At 34.0% G+C, this 23,633-nt stretch overlaps 1 protein-coding gene across 1 annotated transcript in view; it reads left to right on the top strand.

Moving 5' to 3' along the window:
- LOC145991867 (uncharacterized) overlaps positions 1 to 23,163 on the top strand; it is a 48,577-nt gene extending 25,414 nt beyond the window's left edge. Inside the window, exons 19-27 of the mRNA XM_083127904.1 lie at positions 2,290 to 2,316; positions 7,421 to 7,447; positions 11,506 to 11,535; positions 12,655 to 12,684; positions 13,639 to 13,668; positions 14,344 to 14,373; positions 15,491 to 15,547; positions 16,928 to 16,972; positions 23,123 to 23,163. Coding sequence (XP_082984030.1) covers positions 2,290 to 2,316; positions 7,421 to 7,447; positions 11,506 to 11,535; positions 12,655 to 12,684; positions 13,639 to 13,668; positions 14,344 to 14,373; positions 15,491 to 15,547; positions 16,928 to 16,972; positions 23,123 to 23,163 — 317 coding nt within the window. The remainder of the gene's footprint in view (positions 1 to 2,289; positions 2,317 to 7,420; positions 7,448 to 11,505; positions 11,536 to 12,654; positions 12,685 to 13,638; positions 13,669 to 14,343; positions 14,374 to 15,490; positions 15,548 to 16,927; positions 16,973 to 23,122) is intronic.
- The last annotated feature ends 470 nt before the right edge of the window (positions 23,164 to 23,633 follow it).

Raw genomic sequence — 23,633 nt, 5'->3', positions numbered from 1 at the left:
AACCAACGAGAAGAGTTTGTAGCTTAAGATAACACAATAATTTAATTTTGAAACAATTTATTTTTAGATACTAACTTTCTTGTAATGGTTTTAAATCATTATGAATTACTATTATTAACATAATTTGATGTTTGTTAATTGATGTTTGTTACTTAGTGTCTATTTTCTGCCATTTTTGGCTAATCACAATGATGAGGATGAGAGATGATATGATGAAACTGATGAAGGGACACTCACAAAGAACACCTATGCAGTACCTGGTGCCTGTTTGGATGAAGGCTTCCACCACCGAAATACACATCTGCACTCTCCAACGCTTTATGTTATACTAATCTCCTGATTCCTAACTCTCCACAGATTTAGGTATGCCACACATGCATTCTGGCAGGCTTGCTAACTCAAATTGGTAGATACAATATTCCCCACCCTGCATAAAGAAATGTGCATATAGTTATTTCACTATGTTATTGAAGAAAATATTTTTACAAAATTAACAGTATATAAAATTATGTATCTACAAATTCTCTTATACACAAACACACTTAACCTGGGAATACTTTATATCAATTAAACTTCTCAAAACAAAAAGTGTTTATCTATTGTTATAGTTTGCATCACAAATTTTGATCTCTTTCAAAATGGTTTAAAAATTCTGTTATACAACGACAGGTAACGTTTACGAATGTGTATTTTCTAATGCCAATTAAGAAAAGTGCAGTTTATAATTTGCAATCCAAATGCTCTTTGTGAAGACTAAACAAATTTTTGTCATTTGGAAGTTAGAAACCCTCACCTCATTAACTTTAAAAAATTATTTACACACGTACAACAGATAATTTAGATTTAATATCTCAAACAGAAAAAAAATTGCTACTGTATCTGAAATACAGACATAACGTTGCTGCTAATTATGAATCTGACACAAAACTCCGTATGGTAATAATATTAGTGAATTACGTAACAAAAAATGTTATGCTGAATAAATATCTTCAGAATAAAATACCTTCAGTGTTAACTTTAATCCTGAGAAAGTGGCATGACAGAATATAAATAAAGAACTTAATGAAAAGAAAATAGTAGAAAGCCCAAACAGCAAATTCCTAGGAGTATGGATCGATGGGAATTTCACATGGGAGAAACAAATTCAAGTGCTAGCAGAAAAGCTGAGTTCATACTGCTATATGTTCAGAATCCTTGCAAATATTGTAACAAGAGAAACACTAACAACAACATATTATGCTCTAGTGCATTCAAGAATTGCATATGGTATCCTGTTCTGGGGGATTTCGTACAAAACAGACACTATACTCAAACTGCAAAAAATAATTATCAGAATAATGTGCCATGAAATTCCAAGGTCAGCCACTAAATATTTATTCCAACATCTTCGTATCTTACCAGTACCATGTATATACATTTTAGAAACAAGTCACTTTCATACATGAACATTCTCACCTATTTAACAAAAACCATGCCCTTGACAAATACAACACAAGAACAGCTCAGAATTTTCACTTAAAATCAAGAAGACTGCAGACATAAAAAAAACAGTATTGACCATGCACGACTGTTAAAATACAATAAATTACCTAATCACTACAAGCGAATGTGCAAATAGCAATTCAGAACACATGTCCAGCAACAGAACATGTTCAGAAAACATGTACTACAAAGTGAATGAATTCCTAGAAAAATAAAGGAATCAAATATAAATAACTCCACTGATAGAATAAATAGAGTGATAAACATATCTGTTTATTCTCTTAATCTTTATATTGTTACAAATATGTTTATGCCCTCATTATCTATGTAATTTTAAAATATATTATGTATCAGATTGGATCATAAACTGTGTAACACTCAAGAATGTACTCTATTGATTGATTGATTGATTTGCTTTATTTTACTTTGCTTTTTGTGCCACTTTTGGCTAATTTGCAAAGATGTGGATGAGTGATGACATGATGAAATTGATGAATGGACACTCACAAACATCCATGCACAGGCTGGGATTCCAACCCGGGACCCCTGGCATCCTAGTGCGATGTGATAACCACTCCGCTATGGGGGCTGGCGAATGTACTCTATTGTAATATGCAATGTAATATGATATCATGTAACTGACAAAATCATGAATCATTGTAATCCCTAAGGTGAATAATAAATCAATCAATCAATCAATACTCAATGATATTTGTTTTACTAGATTTTATGTAACAAGAAAATAAAGTTGTATAAAATGTATAAGCTATTCATACTTATTAATTGTGAATATTTAAAATATTTCAGAAGAAACAACAACTGAGACTGAGGCAGGTGAGTGGAAATATAACATTAAATTTCAGATTTGTATTGTGTAATATTGTACAGTAAATGAGCGTACACTTTATTCGAGCGAGTGTAGAAATGAAGTCATACAATAAGCACAGATTTCAGGACAACTTCAGATGGAAGGACGGAAACTGAAAAATGAGGGAACCTACATTCAGAACCTTCTTGAGGTCCACATTATGTTCAGACAGGTTAATTGGGGTGGGAGTGAATTTGTAGATTGAAGTGGAAATTGATTCACCGAGCGATGTGTTTCCACCAAAAATCGAACCATGGATCTCTTGATTAAACGACTACATCAAAGAATCTTTCGAGAGGATCATCCATTACATCCCTAATATTTGTAAGTGGTGGTAGTTGAACTTAATGTATGAAAATTGTTTAACAGGGTGTGGACTCAGATGTTCAGACCACCTGCTGCCACTGATTAATGAGTTTTTAACATATGTATGTGAAAAAGTAATATACAAGAAATTTGAAATATCTACCATAACTGAACCAAAATAAGAAAGAGAAGATAAAAATTATATACTTCAAATGGATAATTATATTTTTTATTAGATATTTAATTGGATTTTGTTAATGTCTGCTACAAGCCTAGCTACCAGTAGTACACAAGATATAATTCGGTTTATAACTAACTAACTCTCTAGCCTTCTTAAACCTGAAGGTTCATGACTGCAGCAACACAAGCATTCCATCTGTCCCTATCCTGAGCAAGATATATCTATACTGTTTTCCATCCCTACCAATTTCCTTTAGGTCTATCCCAACATTATCCCTCCATCATCGTCTTGGTCTACCTACTGGCCTCTTACCATCAGGTTCCCCAACAAGAATCCTGTAAACTCTTCTTTCCTCTCCCATTCGTGCCACATGGCCTGCCCACCTAAGTCTTCTTGATTTAATCATTCTAATAATATCTGGACATGAATACAAATTATGTACTTCTAAATGATGTAAGCTTCTCAAACCACCTCTCTCCTCATCCCTTTTAGGCCAAAATATTTTCCTAAGGATCCTATTTTCAAATACTCTCAATTTATGCTCCTCTTTCCATATAATATTACAGCCAAAATTACTGTTTTGTTTATTTTAACTTTTAGTTTCTTAGATATTAAACGAGACGACAAAATTTTATGAAGAGAAAAGTAACATGCATTTCCTGAATTACGCATGCTTTTTATTTCCTCTTTAACCCATCACTGCCCAACTTTTTATTTATGGGTGGATTTTGTTCAAATCACTTTTCTTACATGTAGATAAGGTAACATAGTCCTGACGTTAAAACTCAAAATCAGTTGTTCCATTGTATAATACAAGGTGCCCTTAAATAGGGGCAATGGGCATGAAAGGGATGGCTGTTTTAAGCATGACGATTCTGCAAATTAAAATATATTAGTTGTGAAATACCTAGTCTTACCATAAATACTGTCCCAAAGTTGTAAGTAAATAGACACAAAATGGTAAGAGATATTTTAATATAAGAATAACATGAGGTGCATGGATGCATTATGAACCAAAATCACAAATAATTATTCGAAATGGCCACCTTTAGCACTGACACACTTCTGAAGTCTTCGTGGCCACTCATCAATGGAATTACGCAACACATCAAGTGGAAACTCCGCAGCTGCCTTCTGAAGAGACCGCTTTAAACTGTCAATATTGGGATGTCTCTTCTTGCAAGCCATCTCCTGAAGCTTGGACCACAATTTGTAGTTCAAAGGGTTTAAGTCTGGACTGGCAGAGGGCCAATCTGACGTGGAAATGAAGTCAGGAACATTTGCCTCCAACCACTGCTGGGTAGTGCGTGCTTTGTGTGCTGGGGCTGAGTCCTGCTGGAAGCTCCAGTTCTCTCCATGAAAGATGGTGTCGGTAAGATTCTTGAATCGTTTCTCAAGCACTGTCTGCTGGTACACTTTGGCTGATGTTTTTACCCCTTTTTCACAGAAATGGAGCGTGTCCTCATAGCAAATGTTCCCGACTTCATTTCCACTTCAGATTGGCCTTCTGCAAGTCCGGACCTATAACCTTTGGACTACAAATTGTGGTCCAAGCTTCAGGAGATGGCTTGGAAGAAGAGACTCCCAATATTGAAAGTTTAAAGCGGTCGGTCTCTTCTGAAGGCAGTTGCTCATTTTCCAGTCGATGTGTTGCGTAATTCAATTGATGCATGGCCACGAAGAATTCAGAAGTGTGTCAGTGCTAGAGGTGGCCATTTCGAATAATTATTTGTGATTTTGGTTCATAATGCATCCATGCACCTCATGTTATTCTGATATTACAATATCTCTCACCATTTTGTGTCTATTTACTTACAACTTTGGGACAGTATTTATGGTAAGACTAGGTATTGCGTAAATCTTTTTGTTTGTTGTATTTTTAATATATTTTCTTGTAGTCAAAAATACTTACAACCCAATTTAAATTCTACTTCTATATACATATTTATGGCTACACTCAATATATACATAAATTATGAGTGGAATAGTGAAAAACAATTGAAATGGCACCGTATAATACAATTTCTGCATTTCTTTGTGGTATATTTGTGATATTGTGCACATCGAACTTGAGTGCATGTTTGGAGACATCTGTTGGCATCTATTAAGATATCTGGACGTGCCATTGTGCATCTTCCAAGTCTTGGTCGATTGGCAGCATACAACAGATATGTTTGCACAATGAATTGTATGAATGTTACTGCTAATAGTCTTCCTTTCCTTTATGTGACAGCCCATACAGAAACCATGCATTGTTGCATTGAGAAGAAAAGCAACTAATGGCCAGTATCATTTATGATGTCTTACATGTATTCTGTATTTTGATATGTTCTGATCTAAACTATCTGCCTTCTCACTGGTCTTTTTCTAACCACTGATTTGCGGTCTGTTTTGGTAGCAATATCACTTTTTCTAACCTCGGGGAACGGGCGCTGGTTTCTGAGCACTGCTTTTCAGAAATCATGCATCATTCAGGTCATCTATTGGTTCAGAAGATCCAGATGTTCTTACAACTTCATATGCAACATTACCACAGTCAATGTCATCTTCCGTTCCAGTGGAGAAGTAAGAAAATTCCATCTGCTCTAACTCTTTTCCCAAGCAAATCTGCACTTGCTCACTCAGTCAAGCATTTTCTGGAGGGTCCATGAACACATCTGCTTCCAAAGTGTTGTCATTTCTTCTTCAAGTACGGCTGCGATGTCACCTACTGTAAGCCTGACAGAAAAAAAATATATAGATAAGAGACTACTAGTGTGGTAGATGTTACGAGAGAATTTACAATGAACTGTTTTCAAGACAGGCATTTTATCTATAGGGTGTCCATTCTACTGAAGGAAAGTCATAATTCTACAACGCCATTTATCCTCTAAGTTCCAATGTCAGGAAATTAATGCAAAGACATCCACCGCAGTCCAATGTATCTCGACATGTCTTGCATCCATGCAAAAAACAATCCATCGTTCAATTCTTGAAAGCAATATCAGTGACCTAATGGATTTAAGTAATCAGGGCAAGAGCAGATCTCATATTATTAGCTATTGTTGCATTCTATGCTACATTCTACTGCAGAAGACATCCATATATTAATTAATTATCACAAGAGCATCTGTAGATGTGTAAAGTTACACAATAAATGGCAATTTTCAATTCATCCCTTCCATCATTGAATTGGATACTGACTTTTGGACACCCTGTATTATATTACGTGTTACAGTTTATTGTCACCTTTTCTGCTCAGCCTTTATTACTGACGATAATTCAAAATGTGTGGTCAGCTCCACACCCTAAATAAGAAACAAATCCGAGGTTCAAGGTGCTCCATGCATTCAGTGATGCCAGAACAGAAGTATAAAAGCCGCAAGACCTGCATTCGTGAAGAACGCAAAACAAAAATCACTGAAGAGTGCACTGCCCCTTTTTAGGGGAAATGGGCACTAAAGGGTTAATAGCATTTTCATTTGTTAGTATTACTCCTAAGTACTTGAATTTGGAAACTGGTTCAACCGAGTTGTTATCAATAATTAGATTTTGATTATTACCTAACACTTGGTTTCGGCCTGTAAGCATATAATTAGTTTTCTATTTGCTAACTTCCAAACCTATCTCTTGAGATGCTTTGAAAAATATTTTAGCAATATTCTTAATTGTATTTACATCATCCCCTAATAAGTCTACATCATATGCTAACAGCTGAGTCACACCGTTTAATTTTAGTCCTTCATTAGTTTCTTGTACCTTCCTAACAGCGTATTCTAAGGCAAAATTAAAGAGCAATGGAGATAATGCATCTCCATGTTTTAACCCACCATGAATTGTAAATTTGTCAGACATATTGATATCCACACGAATTTTACTTTCTGTTTCACTGGTGCATACTTTTATTATATTAACAAGCTTCTTAGGTATTCCAAACTCTACTAATATATTATATAATTTATCTCTTTTGACTGAATCATATGCTTTTTTTAAAATAAATAAATAGCTGATGGACATTTTGATTATATTCCCACTTTTCTCAAGTGTCTGTCTGATGTGAAAAATTTGATCTGTTACGTTTAAATCCACATTGATAATCACCTATAATTTCATTAGCATATGGTGTTAGTTTTGCTAAAAGAATGTTAGATAATATTTTAATATGTTGTTGAGAGTAGAGAAATTCCACAGTAATTATTGCAGTTCATTTTATCACCTTTTTTAAACACAGGAACATTTATGGATTCTTTGCACTGTTGAGGTATTTCTTCTTTATTCCATAATAAACAAATTAATTTATGCATTTGACATATTAACGAATTCCCACCATATTTAATTAACTCAGCTGGTATTAAATCAATGCCAGGTGCTATATTATGCTTTAGCCTTTTAATAGCATCTTTAACTTCAGTCAAGTTAGGTTCTGGAACTATAGGTTCTCCTGTGTGTACTTCATTCATACTTTGGTTTATTACATCTAAAATTTTTAGTTCAATTGTCTGATAAAATTTACCATAAATAAGTGATAATATTATTTTCCCCTCATATCAAAACTACAGCATTTGTTTTTTTGGCAATATGTGATACATACAATTATATTTCAGCTACGATGGAAACAAGTCCAACAACAGGTAAACACTTATTTTATATATTTTTAATATTCAGTATATAATGCACGATGCTTTGGATATATTTTATGTTTATATCAATCCAAAATGTTTACAATATAATATTTCTCGACGATGATAATATTTAAACTTTTTATGTTCTTTATTGAAGTAAATATGGTTTCCAATCAATTATAGGTCACCCTTCACTGGCTTCTTAAACAAAAAAAAAAATACCTATATTACCTAATTGAAACACACTACAATTCAACACACAATTTAGTATTCACCGGTATGAAAAATCTAAATTTAAAAAAATAAAAACACCGTATAATAATTTACAAACATTGTATTTTTATAATAGGGCTGTTCATATGGAAACACTGTATCATTAAAGATCATACCATGAAAATTATGTTTTGTGCAATGCATTATATGATAGTTGATTTTTATAAAATATATTTCATCAAATGCATTCCATTCACAGGCACACAATCCACTACAATCACCACAAATCCAACAGCTACAGCAATAAAACCTTATGCCACAAGATCGTTACGAAATAAACATTTAAAACATTTTGAAATAACAACGTTAAAAAAAGTAATTAGGTTATTCACTCACACACCAGAATCCAAAAACATATGTGGTGGAGAGACTTTTGACGAGAAAGATTTATTACTGTTTATATCGAAAATTTTGGGAATTTTCGATAGGCATTCTTCACACTAAACAACATATCGTGCATGAACAAATATGAACATGACATTTCTAAGTATGTCTCACATTATATTTGACCTCGCAGTTTTATACAATGATCATTTTTTAAATAAATAAAAAACAAATAAATTTAGATAGGAGATTTTGGCTTTATTCACGTTTTGATATTCAACTGTGTCAATTACACCCACACAAAATATGTTTTCTAATTTTCATATTCGCTACAAGATGACACCATTTGGTGATGGAAACTTATTGTGACTGAGATGCCAATTGCTAATAACCCACTAAACATATTATTTAAATGTAGCTTGTCCCAAAACAACAAAAAGAATATACCCTAATAAGAAGAAAGTGCCACTAACAGAAGAAATTATACTTTTGAAAAGTAATATGAAAATAGAATATGAAAAATTTAGAATTACAAAAGACACTAAGCACCAGAAAAAGTACAAAAATGTAAAAAAACTATTCAAGAAAGCCATAAAGAATCAAAAATCAAATATTTTCAGTAAACAAATAAAAAAGTCTGTTAATAAACAAAAAGCCATTTGGAAAATTGTAAACAATCACCGTGTATCAAACACAAACAATGATAAAGCAAACATGAAAGTCATCAAGGATGACACTGAAGTAATTGACCCGAATATCATATGTAACTTATTCAATGAATATTTTATCAACTTAACCAACACAAACAGAGAGAATGAAAATAATGACAAAACACTAGAGATCCCAATCGAGAAATATCGGCCAAACAGTATATATATCCCAGAAGTAAGTGCTAATGAGTTAAAAAAAGTTATACAAGGTTTAAAAAACAAAAAATCACATGGACCTGATGAATGGTTAGTTGAACTTATTAAATCCTGCTCAGAACCTATTTTAGAACCCCTGCTGTATGCAGTCAACAATTCAATAAAAGTTGGTACATTCCCCAAAGTTCTAAAACACAGCATAGTGATACCCATATTAAAAAAAGGAGCTGCAAAAGACATTCAGAACTACAGACCTATATCCCTAACATCTGCTTTTTCAAAGATATTGAAAAAAAAATTATCAAATTATATTATAAAGTTTTGTAACAAATATAACATAATAAACAGAAACCAGCATGGATTCCAGAAAGGGAAATCAATAAACACAGCTCTAGCACAGTTAATCGATTATGTAACCGAAACTTTAGAGAAACACGAAGCTGCAAACACCATATATATCTAGATCTTTCCAAGGCATTTGATAGGGTAAGACATGACCTGCTTATGGTCAAACTAAGCAATATAGGAATAAGAGGGATAGCTTATGAACTTATACAATCTTATCTACAGGACAGAATGCAAATTACTCAAATAAGCTACAACATGCATGGTATAGTCACTAACTTTAAATCACAAAGTAGGAAAGTGTTAATGGGGGTACTCCAATGATCAATCCTGGGGCCCCTGCTCTTTATTTTGTACATAAACAATGTACCAGAATACCCAAACACAAAAATTGTCACCTATGCAGATGACACAACTGTTCTTGCCAGAGGATTCAACCCTAGGAAGCTTCAAATAAACACTTTTATCACCATAAACCAACTGGCACAATACTTAACTTCACATGGATTAATAATAAACAACAATAAAACAAAATTTATGATATTCAATACAATTCGAAACATGGATTTTGAGTCACAAACACTATGCATAGACAATGTGCTCATAGAAACTGTATCTTCAGTAAAGTTTTTGGGAATAACACTAGATCAAAAATTAACGTGGGAAGAACAAATTAACAACATCTGCAGTAAATTATCATCTAATCTATACCTGCTAAAACAAATGGCTGAATATAATGTAACAGAAATTAACAAATGCCTATATTATGGACTAATTTACCGCTATGTTGAATATGGCATAATAGCTTTTGGTGGATCATTTTATAATAATACTGTCAGAATACTGATACTTCAAAAGAGAGCACTTAGAATAATGTACAAACTAGACTGTAGGGAATCTTGCAAAGAGTTATTCAGGGAGAAACAAATAATGACAATATACTCCCTATACATCTATAAGGCTATAACGTTTGTTCTAAATACTGGAAGCATGACTAAAAATAACCAATTACACAACCACAATACATGGGGGAAAGATAATTATTACCAGAACCAACACAGAGTCTATATCTCAAAATAATCACCAATGAATGCCAGAAAAATATTCTACAACCAGCTGCCTCATGACATAAAACTGATATCTCCAAAAGATAAACAAATACAAACAATAAAAAAATATTTGACAGAGAGAGTTCTCTACAGTATCGGAGAATTCATGGAACAAGACAATACAAGGCCAATGTACTAAAAAATATGTATTTTAATTGTATTCTTATTTCAATCATGCAACAATGATAATGTGTTTTTAATTTTTATTGTAGTGTAATGAAGTGTATTTTTTCATTTTTACTTTGGTGTAGTGATGTAATGTACTACACAATGTTTCTTCTTTTTTGTTATGATGTACTTAACTAATTATTATTTCATTATGTATCTTGACGTTTTCCATGCCCTTTTAAACAAGGGTCAACGGAAGAAAAATAAAATTCAAATTCAAATTCACCATTTCTGAATAGGTTGTCTGAATATTTTGATAATTCTTTCATTTCTATCAAAGAAAAATAATAATTGTTGTTAGCAGAACTGCATAATTCCCATTTTGATTTTTTTCTGGCACCTTGCTGAAATAAATATAAACATATTTCAAAACTTACAGGAATATATTCAAGTTAGTAGAAATTGCTTATTTATATTTTATTTTCTGTAAATTCCATTTGTAAGAGAGCTGTGAGATTATCGAGGAAATATCACTCATATGAGTTGGTAACTACTTTAAATAATGTTTCATGTGCAACTGTTCAAATATCATAGTGACAATTAGGATCTTCGGTAACTTCATGACAGAAAATAGCATTCTTATTTACACATATTCTCTAGGTTGTTAGGTGAACAACCAGTGTCGTCACAATACTACATATTAGATACATATTTAGGAACCCACTTCATGTGTAAGTGTCAACTTATTTACAACCAACTGAAATTTAAACACTTGATATAATTCAATAAAAAAGATAAAAATTGGATTTAATTACTTCGAATGACACATTCTGTTTCCTATTAGCAATTGCACTAATATAATTCTAGCGAGAGAAAACAGGTCTCACTGAGGTACATTTTACCTCCCAAAACGAGTTTGCTTAAACTGTTTTAGAATAAAAATCTCCTAACTTTATGTCTAACAAATAACTAATGAAATAATTTTCTCTGATATAATTTCCATGCATTTTTACAATATGTTACATGTACAATTATATTTCAGCTATAACTGAAGAAGTTACAACAATGATAGGTAATATACTTATTTAATTTGTTGTTTAATATTCCAATTATATCTGTACAATATTTTAAATCTATTTCTAATAGTCCAATAATTTTACGGTATAATAGTTTTAGGATATGGAATTGTTTGAATGTTTTAAGCATTGCTCCTATCGAATCATAATTTTTATATTTCATCTGCTCTTTTGTCAAAATAAATATCAAAAGAATTCAAACATACATAAATATCTACAAACTAGTAGACATTTAGAATGCAAGATTTCTTCTAAATTCTATGCCATTTTATAAGAGAGCTGTGTTATTATCGAAAATTAAAATGAAATAATTACTCATTCGAAATGGGTAGCTGTTTGCCATTATTTTTTCCGGGAAAATTTGAAAATATCATAAAGAATATTAGAATAATGTGCAATATGCCTTGAATACAGGGAAATGTCTTGTTTACTTACACATATCCTCTCTTGTTTACTTACACATATTCTCTCCTGCTGGCACGAAAACAATTGCTGTTGTCACAAGCATTAAGTATATATATATATATATTACATTTTAAAATTGATTTTCATTTTTTTAATTTTGATTTGCTTTATTTTACTTCACTTTTTGTGCCACTTTTGGATTTGCAAAGATGGAGATGAGTAATGACATGATGAAATTGATGAAGAGACACTCACAAACATCCACGCCCAGGCCAGGATTTGTACCTGGAACCCCTAGCGTCATAGCGCGATGTGCTAGCCATGGGGGCCGGCTACATTCAAAATTGAATTTCATGTGTATATGAAACATTATATAAAGGCATTAAAATATGAAACACTTGAAACAAGTAAATAAAAATGAGGAATGGAAAATAAAATTTGACTCCTTTGAAAGACATAGAAGGTTTTCTATTAATAGTGCAAACCACTTATTTCCTCTACGACCTAAGTAAAATTAGCTACTTATAATATTTATATCATTGACAAGAAAAGAAATCACAGTGTGGATTATTTTAACCCAAAAATATGTTTGAATTGAGAACAAAAAATACCAATAAATCATTGGCTCACAAATAAGTAATTAAATGTTTCTTTTCTTCTTTAGTACAAATGGTTACGTTGAATATGTAAAAAGTTCGATTATATTTCAGAAATGACAGAATCAAGCACCCCAACAGCAGGTAGAGTACTTAAAAATATATTACACCCTAACAATTAAATTTCACAATAAAGTGTTAACTGAATGTTGGGAACATTTGAAAATTTTGTCTAAGTAATTTTATTGATTAACTTTTACTATCAAATGATTTTTATCTATATTTGTAACATTTAAACGTATGATATTTTGTATTGTTTTCGAACTTATGAACATTTTTTTGCTTTTCTGCATAGAACAACTTAGTGCATTCTACCATGCATGGAAAACGTTTTATTGGAATATCATTTTTATGTAGAAATATAATTTAACGATTCAACATGCTATGATATGGCAGTTCCCAATTTTCTTAAGTGGGCATAATTTTTCCTGAAGATATGTTTTTGAGAACATCACAATATATTAATGTAAGAGGTACTCTGCATGTGATGAAAGTTCAAGCGTCTCCCATGCAATTGTGGTTACACTTTAATTATGATGTTGTCCCTAATGTAATAAACCAAAAATTTCATAATAAAATTAAGGAGATCAAGATACAATTGAAAATGGTTCGGTTATTATTTGATTAAAATAATATATATATTTACATGTTTCGTCAATTTTTTGACATTTCAAAGCTTTGTGTAGCTTAAGTTTTTGAACTTTAGAAAGGAATATCATAACTCTGACACAGAAATAACATTATTAGTACTGCTTTTTGACAGTAAAATGTTTGAAGCATTATGCGTGATTAGGAGGAACAAGGATCAAATAGGCTTGGTCACCACATACATCAAATAAATTTAAAATTATTCTCATATTAACATACCAGTTTCATACAATTATTTATTTATATTTACATACTATGTTAATTTTTCTACTTGTGTTCACACTAATTTTGCATTTTTTGAATCATCGATTCATTTAACATTAAATTCACTTTTTTTTGTTTTATTTCTAATATTCTGTTAATGTATAAATATTTTGTAATATATTTCAGCTCCTACAGAACCTAGTGCAACCACAACAGGTAATTATCTTCTTGATATTCCTGAAAATCTAAAACTGGATGTTTATTTAATTAAGAGCACACATGAGAGAAAAAAAAAGAGAGAAGAAGTTTACATTTATTAGAAAAGTTTATAGAATAGAATTTGCAATTGTGTGTCATACTACTCACAGACACTGTTCCTAGTACTTCTGTTGGTTAATCGCAGCGATGAGAATGATTGATAATTAGATCAAATTGATAAAAAGACCCAACGAATACTGAAGCCACTGACCCGGGTTCGATCCAGTGAATTTCGGGAGAGAGATCAAAAGTCGATCACTTAACATGCTGGTCATCACAACGTATACTAGAATGTGACTCTGCTAGTCGAAAGGTATATAAAATATATACGTATACATGTCCATACACACACAATCACATCGACATTCCTCATTTGGATTATAAGCATTGCTCATAATCCAAGTTCTCTACTTTGAGTTCAGAGTATTTTCGTAATATTAATAAATCTGTATAATTGTATTGCATTGATGAATTCAGATTCCTTAATTTAAAATTTTGTCCCTTCGTTGTTTCTGTGGCTTATGCAGTTAAACTTGAGAGTAATTTCATTATCATATGTTGAAATACATAAAATAAAAATGTAATTTAAAATGTATCATTTTGTAAAATGTACAATAATTATTTATATTCCAGAGTCTGTTGAGACGACTACTTCATATGAAGGTAAAATATTATTATATGTGCATATGTATTATATAAAATGTACTGGCTCTGTGCCTCAATATTAGTAGCCTAATATTAACAAATGATCGTCAGAAACACATTTAGGTATTTACAGATACATTCTTTTAGATAATTATTGAATAGTTTTGAAAGATCCATAACGTTACATAGAAGAATTAGATAATTTATATATTTTCCTTGACTGTCTACTCTTAATATTTGTTGAGAAACTAGCTGGAAAATAATTCACGAATAATTATTGAATAGTTTTGAAAGATCCATAACGTTACATAGGAGAATTAGATCATTTATATATTTTCCTTGACTTTCCACTCTCAATATTTGTTGTGAAACTAACTGGAAACCAATTCACGAATAAAAAGCTATTACATAGATTTTTTCAGCAAAAATTACAGGCTCGACCAGGATTAATAAAAAAGTCATTAGTTTTAACATTTACTTTTTGATCAAGGCTTTCCCAACACATAACAGTAATAAGAAAGAAAGCTTTTTTTCTTATTTATAACAGAATAAACAAATACAAAAGCTGTGATATTAATCTGATAGAAACTGGAATGTTTAAAATCTATATTGACAACATCATTTAAAACAAGTTTGTACTGATATAAATAACACAGGTGTAATGTAAAAAGGAAATTATGTTTAGAAAATCTGCATATTTTAGGTTTTTGTTTAAGTACTTATGAATAAATATGTTAGTATTACACACATTCCTGTATATTTCTACTTTTATAAAGTGAGAGTTTATGTTTTAAGTAAACTTTATGCTCAGATAAGCTAATCAGTACTCAACTCGCATCTTACAGTGGAATAAGAAACACTCTAAAATGTACTGAAACAGGGACCCCTTTATTAAAAGGCGATGACATAATTGCTACACTAGCAGGTCTTAGTATGAAAATGCCTAATAAATATCACATAAATAAAGGTAAAAATCTTATATACTTATTCGTATATAAAAATTAAATCCTTCATTTGAAGTTGTACTATTAATGAAGCAAAGTACATTTATTGTGTCTTAAGTATAGTCAAATGTAATTAGTTTACATAAATTATTGTTTGGAATAAACAAATATAAATAATATTTTTCTTTCAGAAGTTCTTGTAGCTAGTTTAGAAGAAAATGCAGAAGGTAATTTAGAAATAGAGAAGTGTAAGTAGCAAAATACATAAATATGTTAATTAATGAATAAATTTTCTAATAATGTATAATTAAGCACATTTGTAAAAGTTGGTTTAATGCACATCGATCATCAACAGATATGATAAAAACTGTTTCAATAATCAGATTTACCTTTAATATTTTCAGTGAAATGCATTGGTTCCTCATTCATCTAAAGAAGCTCGATTAGATATACAGTTTAATGAAGTAAAGTATGCAAATACAAGATTTTATGTTTGTATAACCCTCATTTGAGCTTTGATGAGTCTACTTTATGTACAGATAAGCTAATTGGGTCTGGACCTACAGTTTTAAGAAGAATCTGAAGCACTATGTTCCTCCACCAGGTATTGAATCCAGGTCACCTTGATTACCAGGTGACGATGTTACCACTAGGCTAACAGATGCCCAAACTACCACAAACTACCATTTGAATGTTATAAACTCATAGACACTTCTGGGTTGTAAAAGAAACAAATATTTATATTAGGTACTACCCAGAAGTGTCATTGAGTACACACTCTTTACTTTAGAAATTGAAGGAAATTGTGAAGATTCAAAAATTGTAATATAAAAGGTAGAGTCACCTGCAATAAAATGGGATACCTGGTTCCGAAAATTCTTGTTTAACTTTGCAGCACCTAATTCTAATGCGATGAGCAAACTTCATTAGCATGCTTTCAACATGCTTTCACTATCGCCATAGAGTTAGGCAACACACATAACACCATGCAGGAAGCAAGTTTTTCAGGTACCATGTGTCCCTTTTTCTGCAGGGGACTGTACGTTTCAAATGTAGAATCTTAAATCACTTCTGATATGCATGTTTTGTTGTGTGAAGAGCGAATGTACTTCTAATTCTGAGTCGAGTGGATAGTGGGCACAATTTGCTGAAACGTTACACTGATAAAAAAAAAATAGGTAAAATATAACAGCAACTTGCCAGCCTCCGTGGCAGAGTGGTTAGCATAGCATGCTATGACACCAGAGATCCTGGGTTTGAATCCAGGTCTGGCCATGGGTGTTTTTTGTGAGTGCCTGATCATCACTTTAGTCTCGTCCCTCATTCCCATCTTTGTGATTAGCCAAAAGTTGCAGAAAAGCAAAGCAATTTTTTTCTAAAAAAATTAAAAATAATAAAAATAAAAGCAATTTGCAATGAATCTTACATGTAATATTAAGATCATATGAACTATACTAAAAATCTGAAGAAAAATTAAATAACTATGCATAACATCAAAGTAATTTCTAAATTATTATTAATAAATTCTGAACAGAGTTGAGATTTTAAACAATATGCAACGGCAATATAATCAAGTTTATTATTTATTTCATTTAAACTTCATCATCTTTTCTTACGCTTCTCTCTAGCATATGTAATAACAACCGTCGAGACAATTACACCACCAGCGCCAGGTAAGTAAGATACGTTATATTTCAAATAAAATGTCATGTGTCACGTTACTTGAAATCAAGTCATTAGGATTTCAGCAGGTGTAAAACCAACAGGATTGTGCAAAACTTTGTATAGCAAATGTAAAATAGTAACTATACATTTATTAAATGGCATTGGATGCGAAAAAATATTACGACACGATATCCAATGAAGCACGCACACACAAACACACGCACATATATATATATATATATATATATATATATATATATATATATATATATATATATATATATATATATATATATATATATATATATATACATACCAGTGTTTGGAAGTAACTAGTTACAAGTAACAGTTACTTTTTGAGAAAATGTAACTGTAACTAGTTACTTTTTTGAGAAAATGTAACTGTAACTAGTTACTTTTTGAGAAAATGTAACTGTACCTAGTTACTTTTTTGAGAAAATGTAACTGTACCTAGTTACTTTTTTGAGAAAATGTAACTGTAACTAGTTACTTTTTGAGAAAATGTAACTGTAACTAGTTACTTTTAAAAGTGTGTAACTGTAACCAAGTTACTTTTTTATGATAGAAGTAATGTTTGAACAGTTACTTCTACAGTTACTTTGCAACACATAAATTGCTATGTAAGTGTAAAAACTTATTGGCGATTTACGATAGAAAGTGAGCTGGAATTTAGTCTCTGCTGTGATATAAAAGCCCATCTTTGATACATTAATTCTTGCAAACAATAGATGAAGAGGAAAAGAGAAAGTAGTTGTAGTAAATTTGTCTCCTGGCGGTGGTCAGTAGGTAGGCTCCAGCCAGGTGCCAGGATTTCAAAATTTATCGTATGTTTCATCTTTCGATTGGTAGACCTGAATTCCAAAGCAATACACACACCTCGGAAGAGGGGTGGATTTCCCACAAGTGGAAAGATAAGCTTCTACGAGGAGAATTCCTTCCTATTGCTGACAGTTTGCCGTTGTCAGTTGTGTGCTGTGAAGTATCTCTTGTTTCTGTAGTTTGTTCCTCACTTACCTTATAACTTCCCTCTTCTGTAAGCAGCATCCAATTTTCTTCCTTTGCTATAATATCAGATTAAGCTGAAAAGGGACGTACTGCAATATTTCAGTGTTTTCATGAAAGAATTCAACAATACTGAAAGTACGAACGAAACTGAAGACTATGAGAGCTAGCAATTGCGCATATGAATGGAAAACAATCCAATTGTTTCCACGCGATTTCATTCAACTCAGTTCCTGATAATTTAAAAATCAAAGTGAAAATATTTGCAGTTAGAATTCAATTATTTACGATTATTCAGAATTTCTGGACATTTTGAAAAAGTAATATATTTTTGTAAGTGCTATTCATTTAAGATTTAACTGAGAACCCATTTTCTTGAAATAACAGATATGACAGATCTCACTATTATTATTGATACAACAGTGAATTACAACAACCAAGTGGCAAACTAACGAATCAGGAAGACCCTAGCCATCATTTTTGATTGTTTATGTAATCTTCTCATAGAGAATTGAAGGGGTAAGTTTAAAATGCCATTCTCACCTTCATTGATAACGCACAATTATAGGCTACTACATTATAATTTCTATCATTTTCTGGTTCATAAACACTTGAAATTATACAACAAATTTATTTCTCTCTGACATGCCCTTTATGCGAAACAGACCTCCCTTCTTAGAATATATTCTATGCCAGTGATCTCTCTCTCTCTCTCCCTCTTTCTATAGTTTGTAGAATCCCCCCCCACTCCAATGGACTTTCCATAAGAACAACAATGATAATAAATACAAATGTTTAAGTCACAGTAGCTCAGGTCAACCTCCATGGCAGAGTGGTTGTCACAACACACTATATGTCAGGAGTCCCAGATTCTAGTTCGTTTCGGACATGGAAGTTTGTGTTTGTTCCAATGAGAATACAGCAAACAGAAAATTGACATACGTAAAAATTGAGAAGATGTGAATAACGGCTGATACTACTGCATAGGTATTCCTTAAAAAAAAAAAAAGTCGTTTGGGTGCCTGACCACCATGTGAGAAACCCTGGGTTCGATCCTTGGTGGGGGAGAACTATGATTTTTTTACCACCTGTTGAAGCGGCTCCAGCATCCACCCATCGTCGTATAAAGTGGGTATCTGGAGGACATTCTGGAAGGGGGGGGGGGGGAATAAAGGATGCCAGGGATGTGGGGCTGATCACATCAGCCACACCTTCGACCATGATCAAAAAAGTGTGGGGCTCTAACTTCACACCCCCTATACTCCATCATGGTGTCGCACAAAGCACAAGAGAGCACTTTATTTTGTAATAAATATAAACATATAAAGACTTATATTGTGTACCAGTAACATAAGTAAAAGACATGCTAGTCTTCACAAAATATGTTATTACAATTAATGACTGATTTGTGTAATTTGGTTGCAAGAAATTTTTTAGCAGGAAGTAACTGTAAAAGTAATTTACAGTTACTTTTGAAGTACATGTAACTGTTACTTTTTTAAGCAAGTAACTGAAACTAGTTACCTTTTTAAAAGCAACTTTCCGAACACTGATAATGTATGTGTGTGTGTGTGTGTGTGTGTGTATATATATATATATATACCACATGAGGCACCTAAAAGTACCACCTGAAGTAGTGAAGAAACCAGAAACAGTAGCGATGTGAGGTTTGCGGGAAACAATAATATCAAATGGGGCTCGTAAATTGGAGGTATGGGGTGGGTCGAAAAATAACGACAAATGGGGCATCTGGAGCAAAGTCATATTTTTTTAAATGGAACTATATACAATAACATGCTTAATATAAAAGAGCACACGCAGAGAAACACAACGCCATTGGTCTCATGCATCTACTGCACATAGGAACGAAGATATGGCCATGTGAAAATATGTAAACAAACTAACAAGTGGCCCACTTGACCATCAGTACCACGGCATGTACAAGTATGAGATGTCGGAAGCCATTGGACAAGATGAAGACAGAACGTGTTAAAGGAAAAAAAGATACAGTAGACATCGTCAGCACCATGTATTTGACAGTGTTACAGCATAATGAAAATGACTATGACAGTATGTCGAAGAACCACTGCGTAAGAAGCGAAAACCTGTCAAAGTGTGGCCATCAGCTGCGATACAGGCAATGAGGCGCCCACACAAAGATCGTTGCACAGAATGTAGCATCTCGTAGGGAATGTCCCTACAGGCTGCAGTAATGCGGTGTTGCATATCCTCGGGAGTTGTTGGCACATCCCGGTAGACAATGTCCTTCAGCTTTCCCCACAGGAAAAAGTCTAACGGTGTCAAATCTGGGGAACGAGCCGGCCATTTGACAGGCCCTCCATGTCCAATCCAACAATTTGGAAATGTATTTTCCACACATGCTGTAGCGCATCTTGCACTGTGAGCTGGGCACCCGTCATGTTGGTACCACATTTCCCTCCTTGTCTGAAGTGGTATGTCCTCCAATAGTACAGGCAGTTCATGTTGTAAAAACTGTATGTATCGGTCAGCATTCAGTGTTCCTTGTATAAAACAAGGGCCAATGAGATGTTCACCCACTATACCATACCACACGTTCACACTCCATGGGCGCTGGCGTTCCACTTGGCGAAACCAATGTGGATTTGTCACCGACCAATAGTGCATGTTCCTTAGGTTGACACTTCCATGATTGGTAAAAGTTGCCTCGTCAGTGAAGAGGATACGTGACAAATCGGGTGTGTCGTGTCGTAACATCCATGTGCAAAACCGAACACGGTCCACAAAATCATTCCCGTGAAGTTCCTGATGGAGGGAGATATGATATGGGTGAAACTTGTGTGTGTGCAGAATGCGCAATACACTTCGCTGACTCATCCGAGCATCCCTGGCAATTTCATGGGAGCTAACGTGCGGATTCACAGCAACAGCGGGGAGAACATTTGTTGCACTTGCCTCACCTGTAGTTGGCTTGTTCCGCACACGTGCTCGTGGTGTTACACTTCCGGTGTCTCTTAATTTAATAAATAACTTACCAAACAGACGTCGAGATGGCTGTCGTCTGTCCGGATATCTCTCTGCGTACACACGGTAGGCTTCAGAGGCATTCTTTCGGCATTCCCCATAAATCAGGATCATGTCCGCTTTTTCTATGTTTGTGAACACCATTATCTTTGCTCTTACCACTACGACTGCTTGCTAGAACTAACACGATCTCGTGGACCTGCTATCAAAACTTGCTCTGCGTAAAGGGAGTTCTGTCAGGCACCTGAGAAGTCTTACATGCCGTGGTACTGACGGTCAAGTGGGCCACTTGTTAGTTTGTTTACATATTTTCACATGGCCATATCTTCGTTCCTATGTGCAGTAGATGCATGAGACCAACGGCGTTGTGTTTCTCTGCGTGTGTTTTTTTATGTTATGCATGTTATTGTATATCGTTCCATTTAAAAAAATATGACTTTGCTCCAGATGCCCCATTTGTCGATATTTTTCGACCCACCCCATACCTCCGATTTACGAGCCCCATTTGATATTATTGTTTCACGCAAACCTCACATCGCTACTGTTTCTGGTTTCTTCGCTATTTCAGGTGGTACTTTTAGGTGCCTCTCGTGGTATATATATATATATATATATATATATATAAATAAAAGGAAAGAGGGCCACAAGGGCTAAATAAAAAGTGAAAGAGGAGAGAGGAAACACTCACCGGACAAAGAAAAAATTCAAATTTGCATGATGGTATGTCACATCTTCAGGAGTAGAGAGATGTTGTAGAACTAAGTGATTAGAGGGAAGAGTAAGTATGACATGCAGTGTTGCCAGGTCCCGAAGGAAAAAAAAATGTTAACAGTACCACAAAAAAAAATATATATGGTTCTTTCGCCTGGCCCTATCCTATGCTAACCTGTTCATGGGCAAAGTTGAAAAAGAGTTCCTGGAGACCCAATCTCTCAAACCTCTCCTCTGGCTACATTTCACCGATGACATCTTCATGCATTGGACACATGGAGAACCTTCCCTGACCACCTTCCTAGACAAACTTAACTACTTCAGCTCCATCAATTTCACCTGGACTCACTCCACCAACCAAATCACCTTCCTGGATGTGGATGTGAACATGAAGGAAGGACATTTGGAAACCTCCATCCACATCAAACCTACCAACCATATGCAATACCTACACTTCTCCAGCTCCCATCCGTTCCACACCAAGAAAGCCATCTCATTCTCCCTGGCCCTCAGAGGTCAACACCTCAGCCACCTCCCGACAGAACTATAACCTCCGCTTACACCAAGCCTTGACCAACCGTGGATATCCTTCCACCCTGGTCACCAAACAAATATCCCGAGCTGCTTCATACACTCCCACCAAGAAACCTGCCACCTATCCCCCTGCACTTGTCACCCAATATCACCCCCACCTCAACAAAATCAGACACACTCTACGTTCCCTCCTTCCCATCCTGCACAGTGATCCTGACACCAGAAATATCTTCCCCGACAAGCCCAGAGTTGTCTTCAAACGCCCTCCCAATCTCCAAAACATCCTGGTCCACCACAATCCACCTACTCACAATCAACTCGTACCTGCCCACAAATGCAACCTCCCAAGGTGCAAAACCTGCCCCATATTTGTCACTTCCCGCACCCTCCAGATCCACACTGCCACAGGCAAATTCACCCTCTACCCCAAAGGAACCTGCAACAGCTCTAACCTAATTTATATCCTCACGTGCAACATCTCTTGGAGCTTCTACCTGGGGGAAACATCCACAGCCCTGAACCTCCGCATCAACAACCACCGCTCCTCTACCCAAAACCTGGACTTTGCTGTTGCTATTCACACCAATCACCACAATATTCCTTTTAATGACTGCTTCCAGGTAGCGATTGTCCACTCCTTGCCCCAATCCACCAACACCTCAATACGTAGAAGATGGGAGAGGACCTACATATAGACCATGAATGCAACCACACCTCCAGGCCTGAACAAGGCCACCCAGTAATGCCCCTCATCTCCTATCCTCACCCTCACCACCACCTTTTCCCAACCAACCCCCCCCCCCCCCCTACACACAGTTTTCGACAAGCCAGGCGAAAGAACCATACATATTTTTTTTGTGGTACTCTCAACACTTTTTTTCCTTCAGGACCTGGCAACACTGCAGGTCATGCTTACTCTTACCTCTAGTCACTTAGTTCTACAAAGTCTCTCTACTCCTGAAGATGTGACATACCATCATGAAAAAATGGAATTTTTTCTTTGTCAGGTGAGTGTTTCCTCTCTCCTCTTTCACTTATATATATATATATATATATATATATATACTTCTAAATCCATAATTTACCAGATAAGGCTAGTTCAAGTACCCGAAAATATGGCAATATATACTATATTCAACAATTAACCAAATGGAGTAAAAGAAGTAAAGAACTTGTGAAGTTCAAAAATAAGCTATTATTAAATCTGAAATGTCATAACGTCAGTGAATACTTAAGATTGTAAATTATGGAAATGTTATAATTAATTATATTTTGTGTCTTGTAATGACAAAAGTAACTGTACTGAACCCTCCAAATATCAATATGTGGTTTATATGGAGCAATAAAAATATATTTAAAAATCAAAGGTTTCATTCTCTGTAATATGGACAGAAAACC

Source organism: Lepisma saccharinum, chromosome 8 (assembly GCF_977018435.1).
Source record: "Lepisma saccharinum chromosome 8, izLepSacc3.1, whole genome shotgun sequence".
NCBI lineage: Eukaryota > Metazoa > Arthropoda > Insecta > Zygentoma > Lepismatidae > Lepisma > Lepisma saccharinum.
This window is presented reverse-complemented; position numbering and strand designations above follow the sequence as displayed.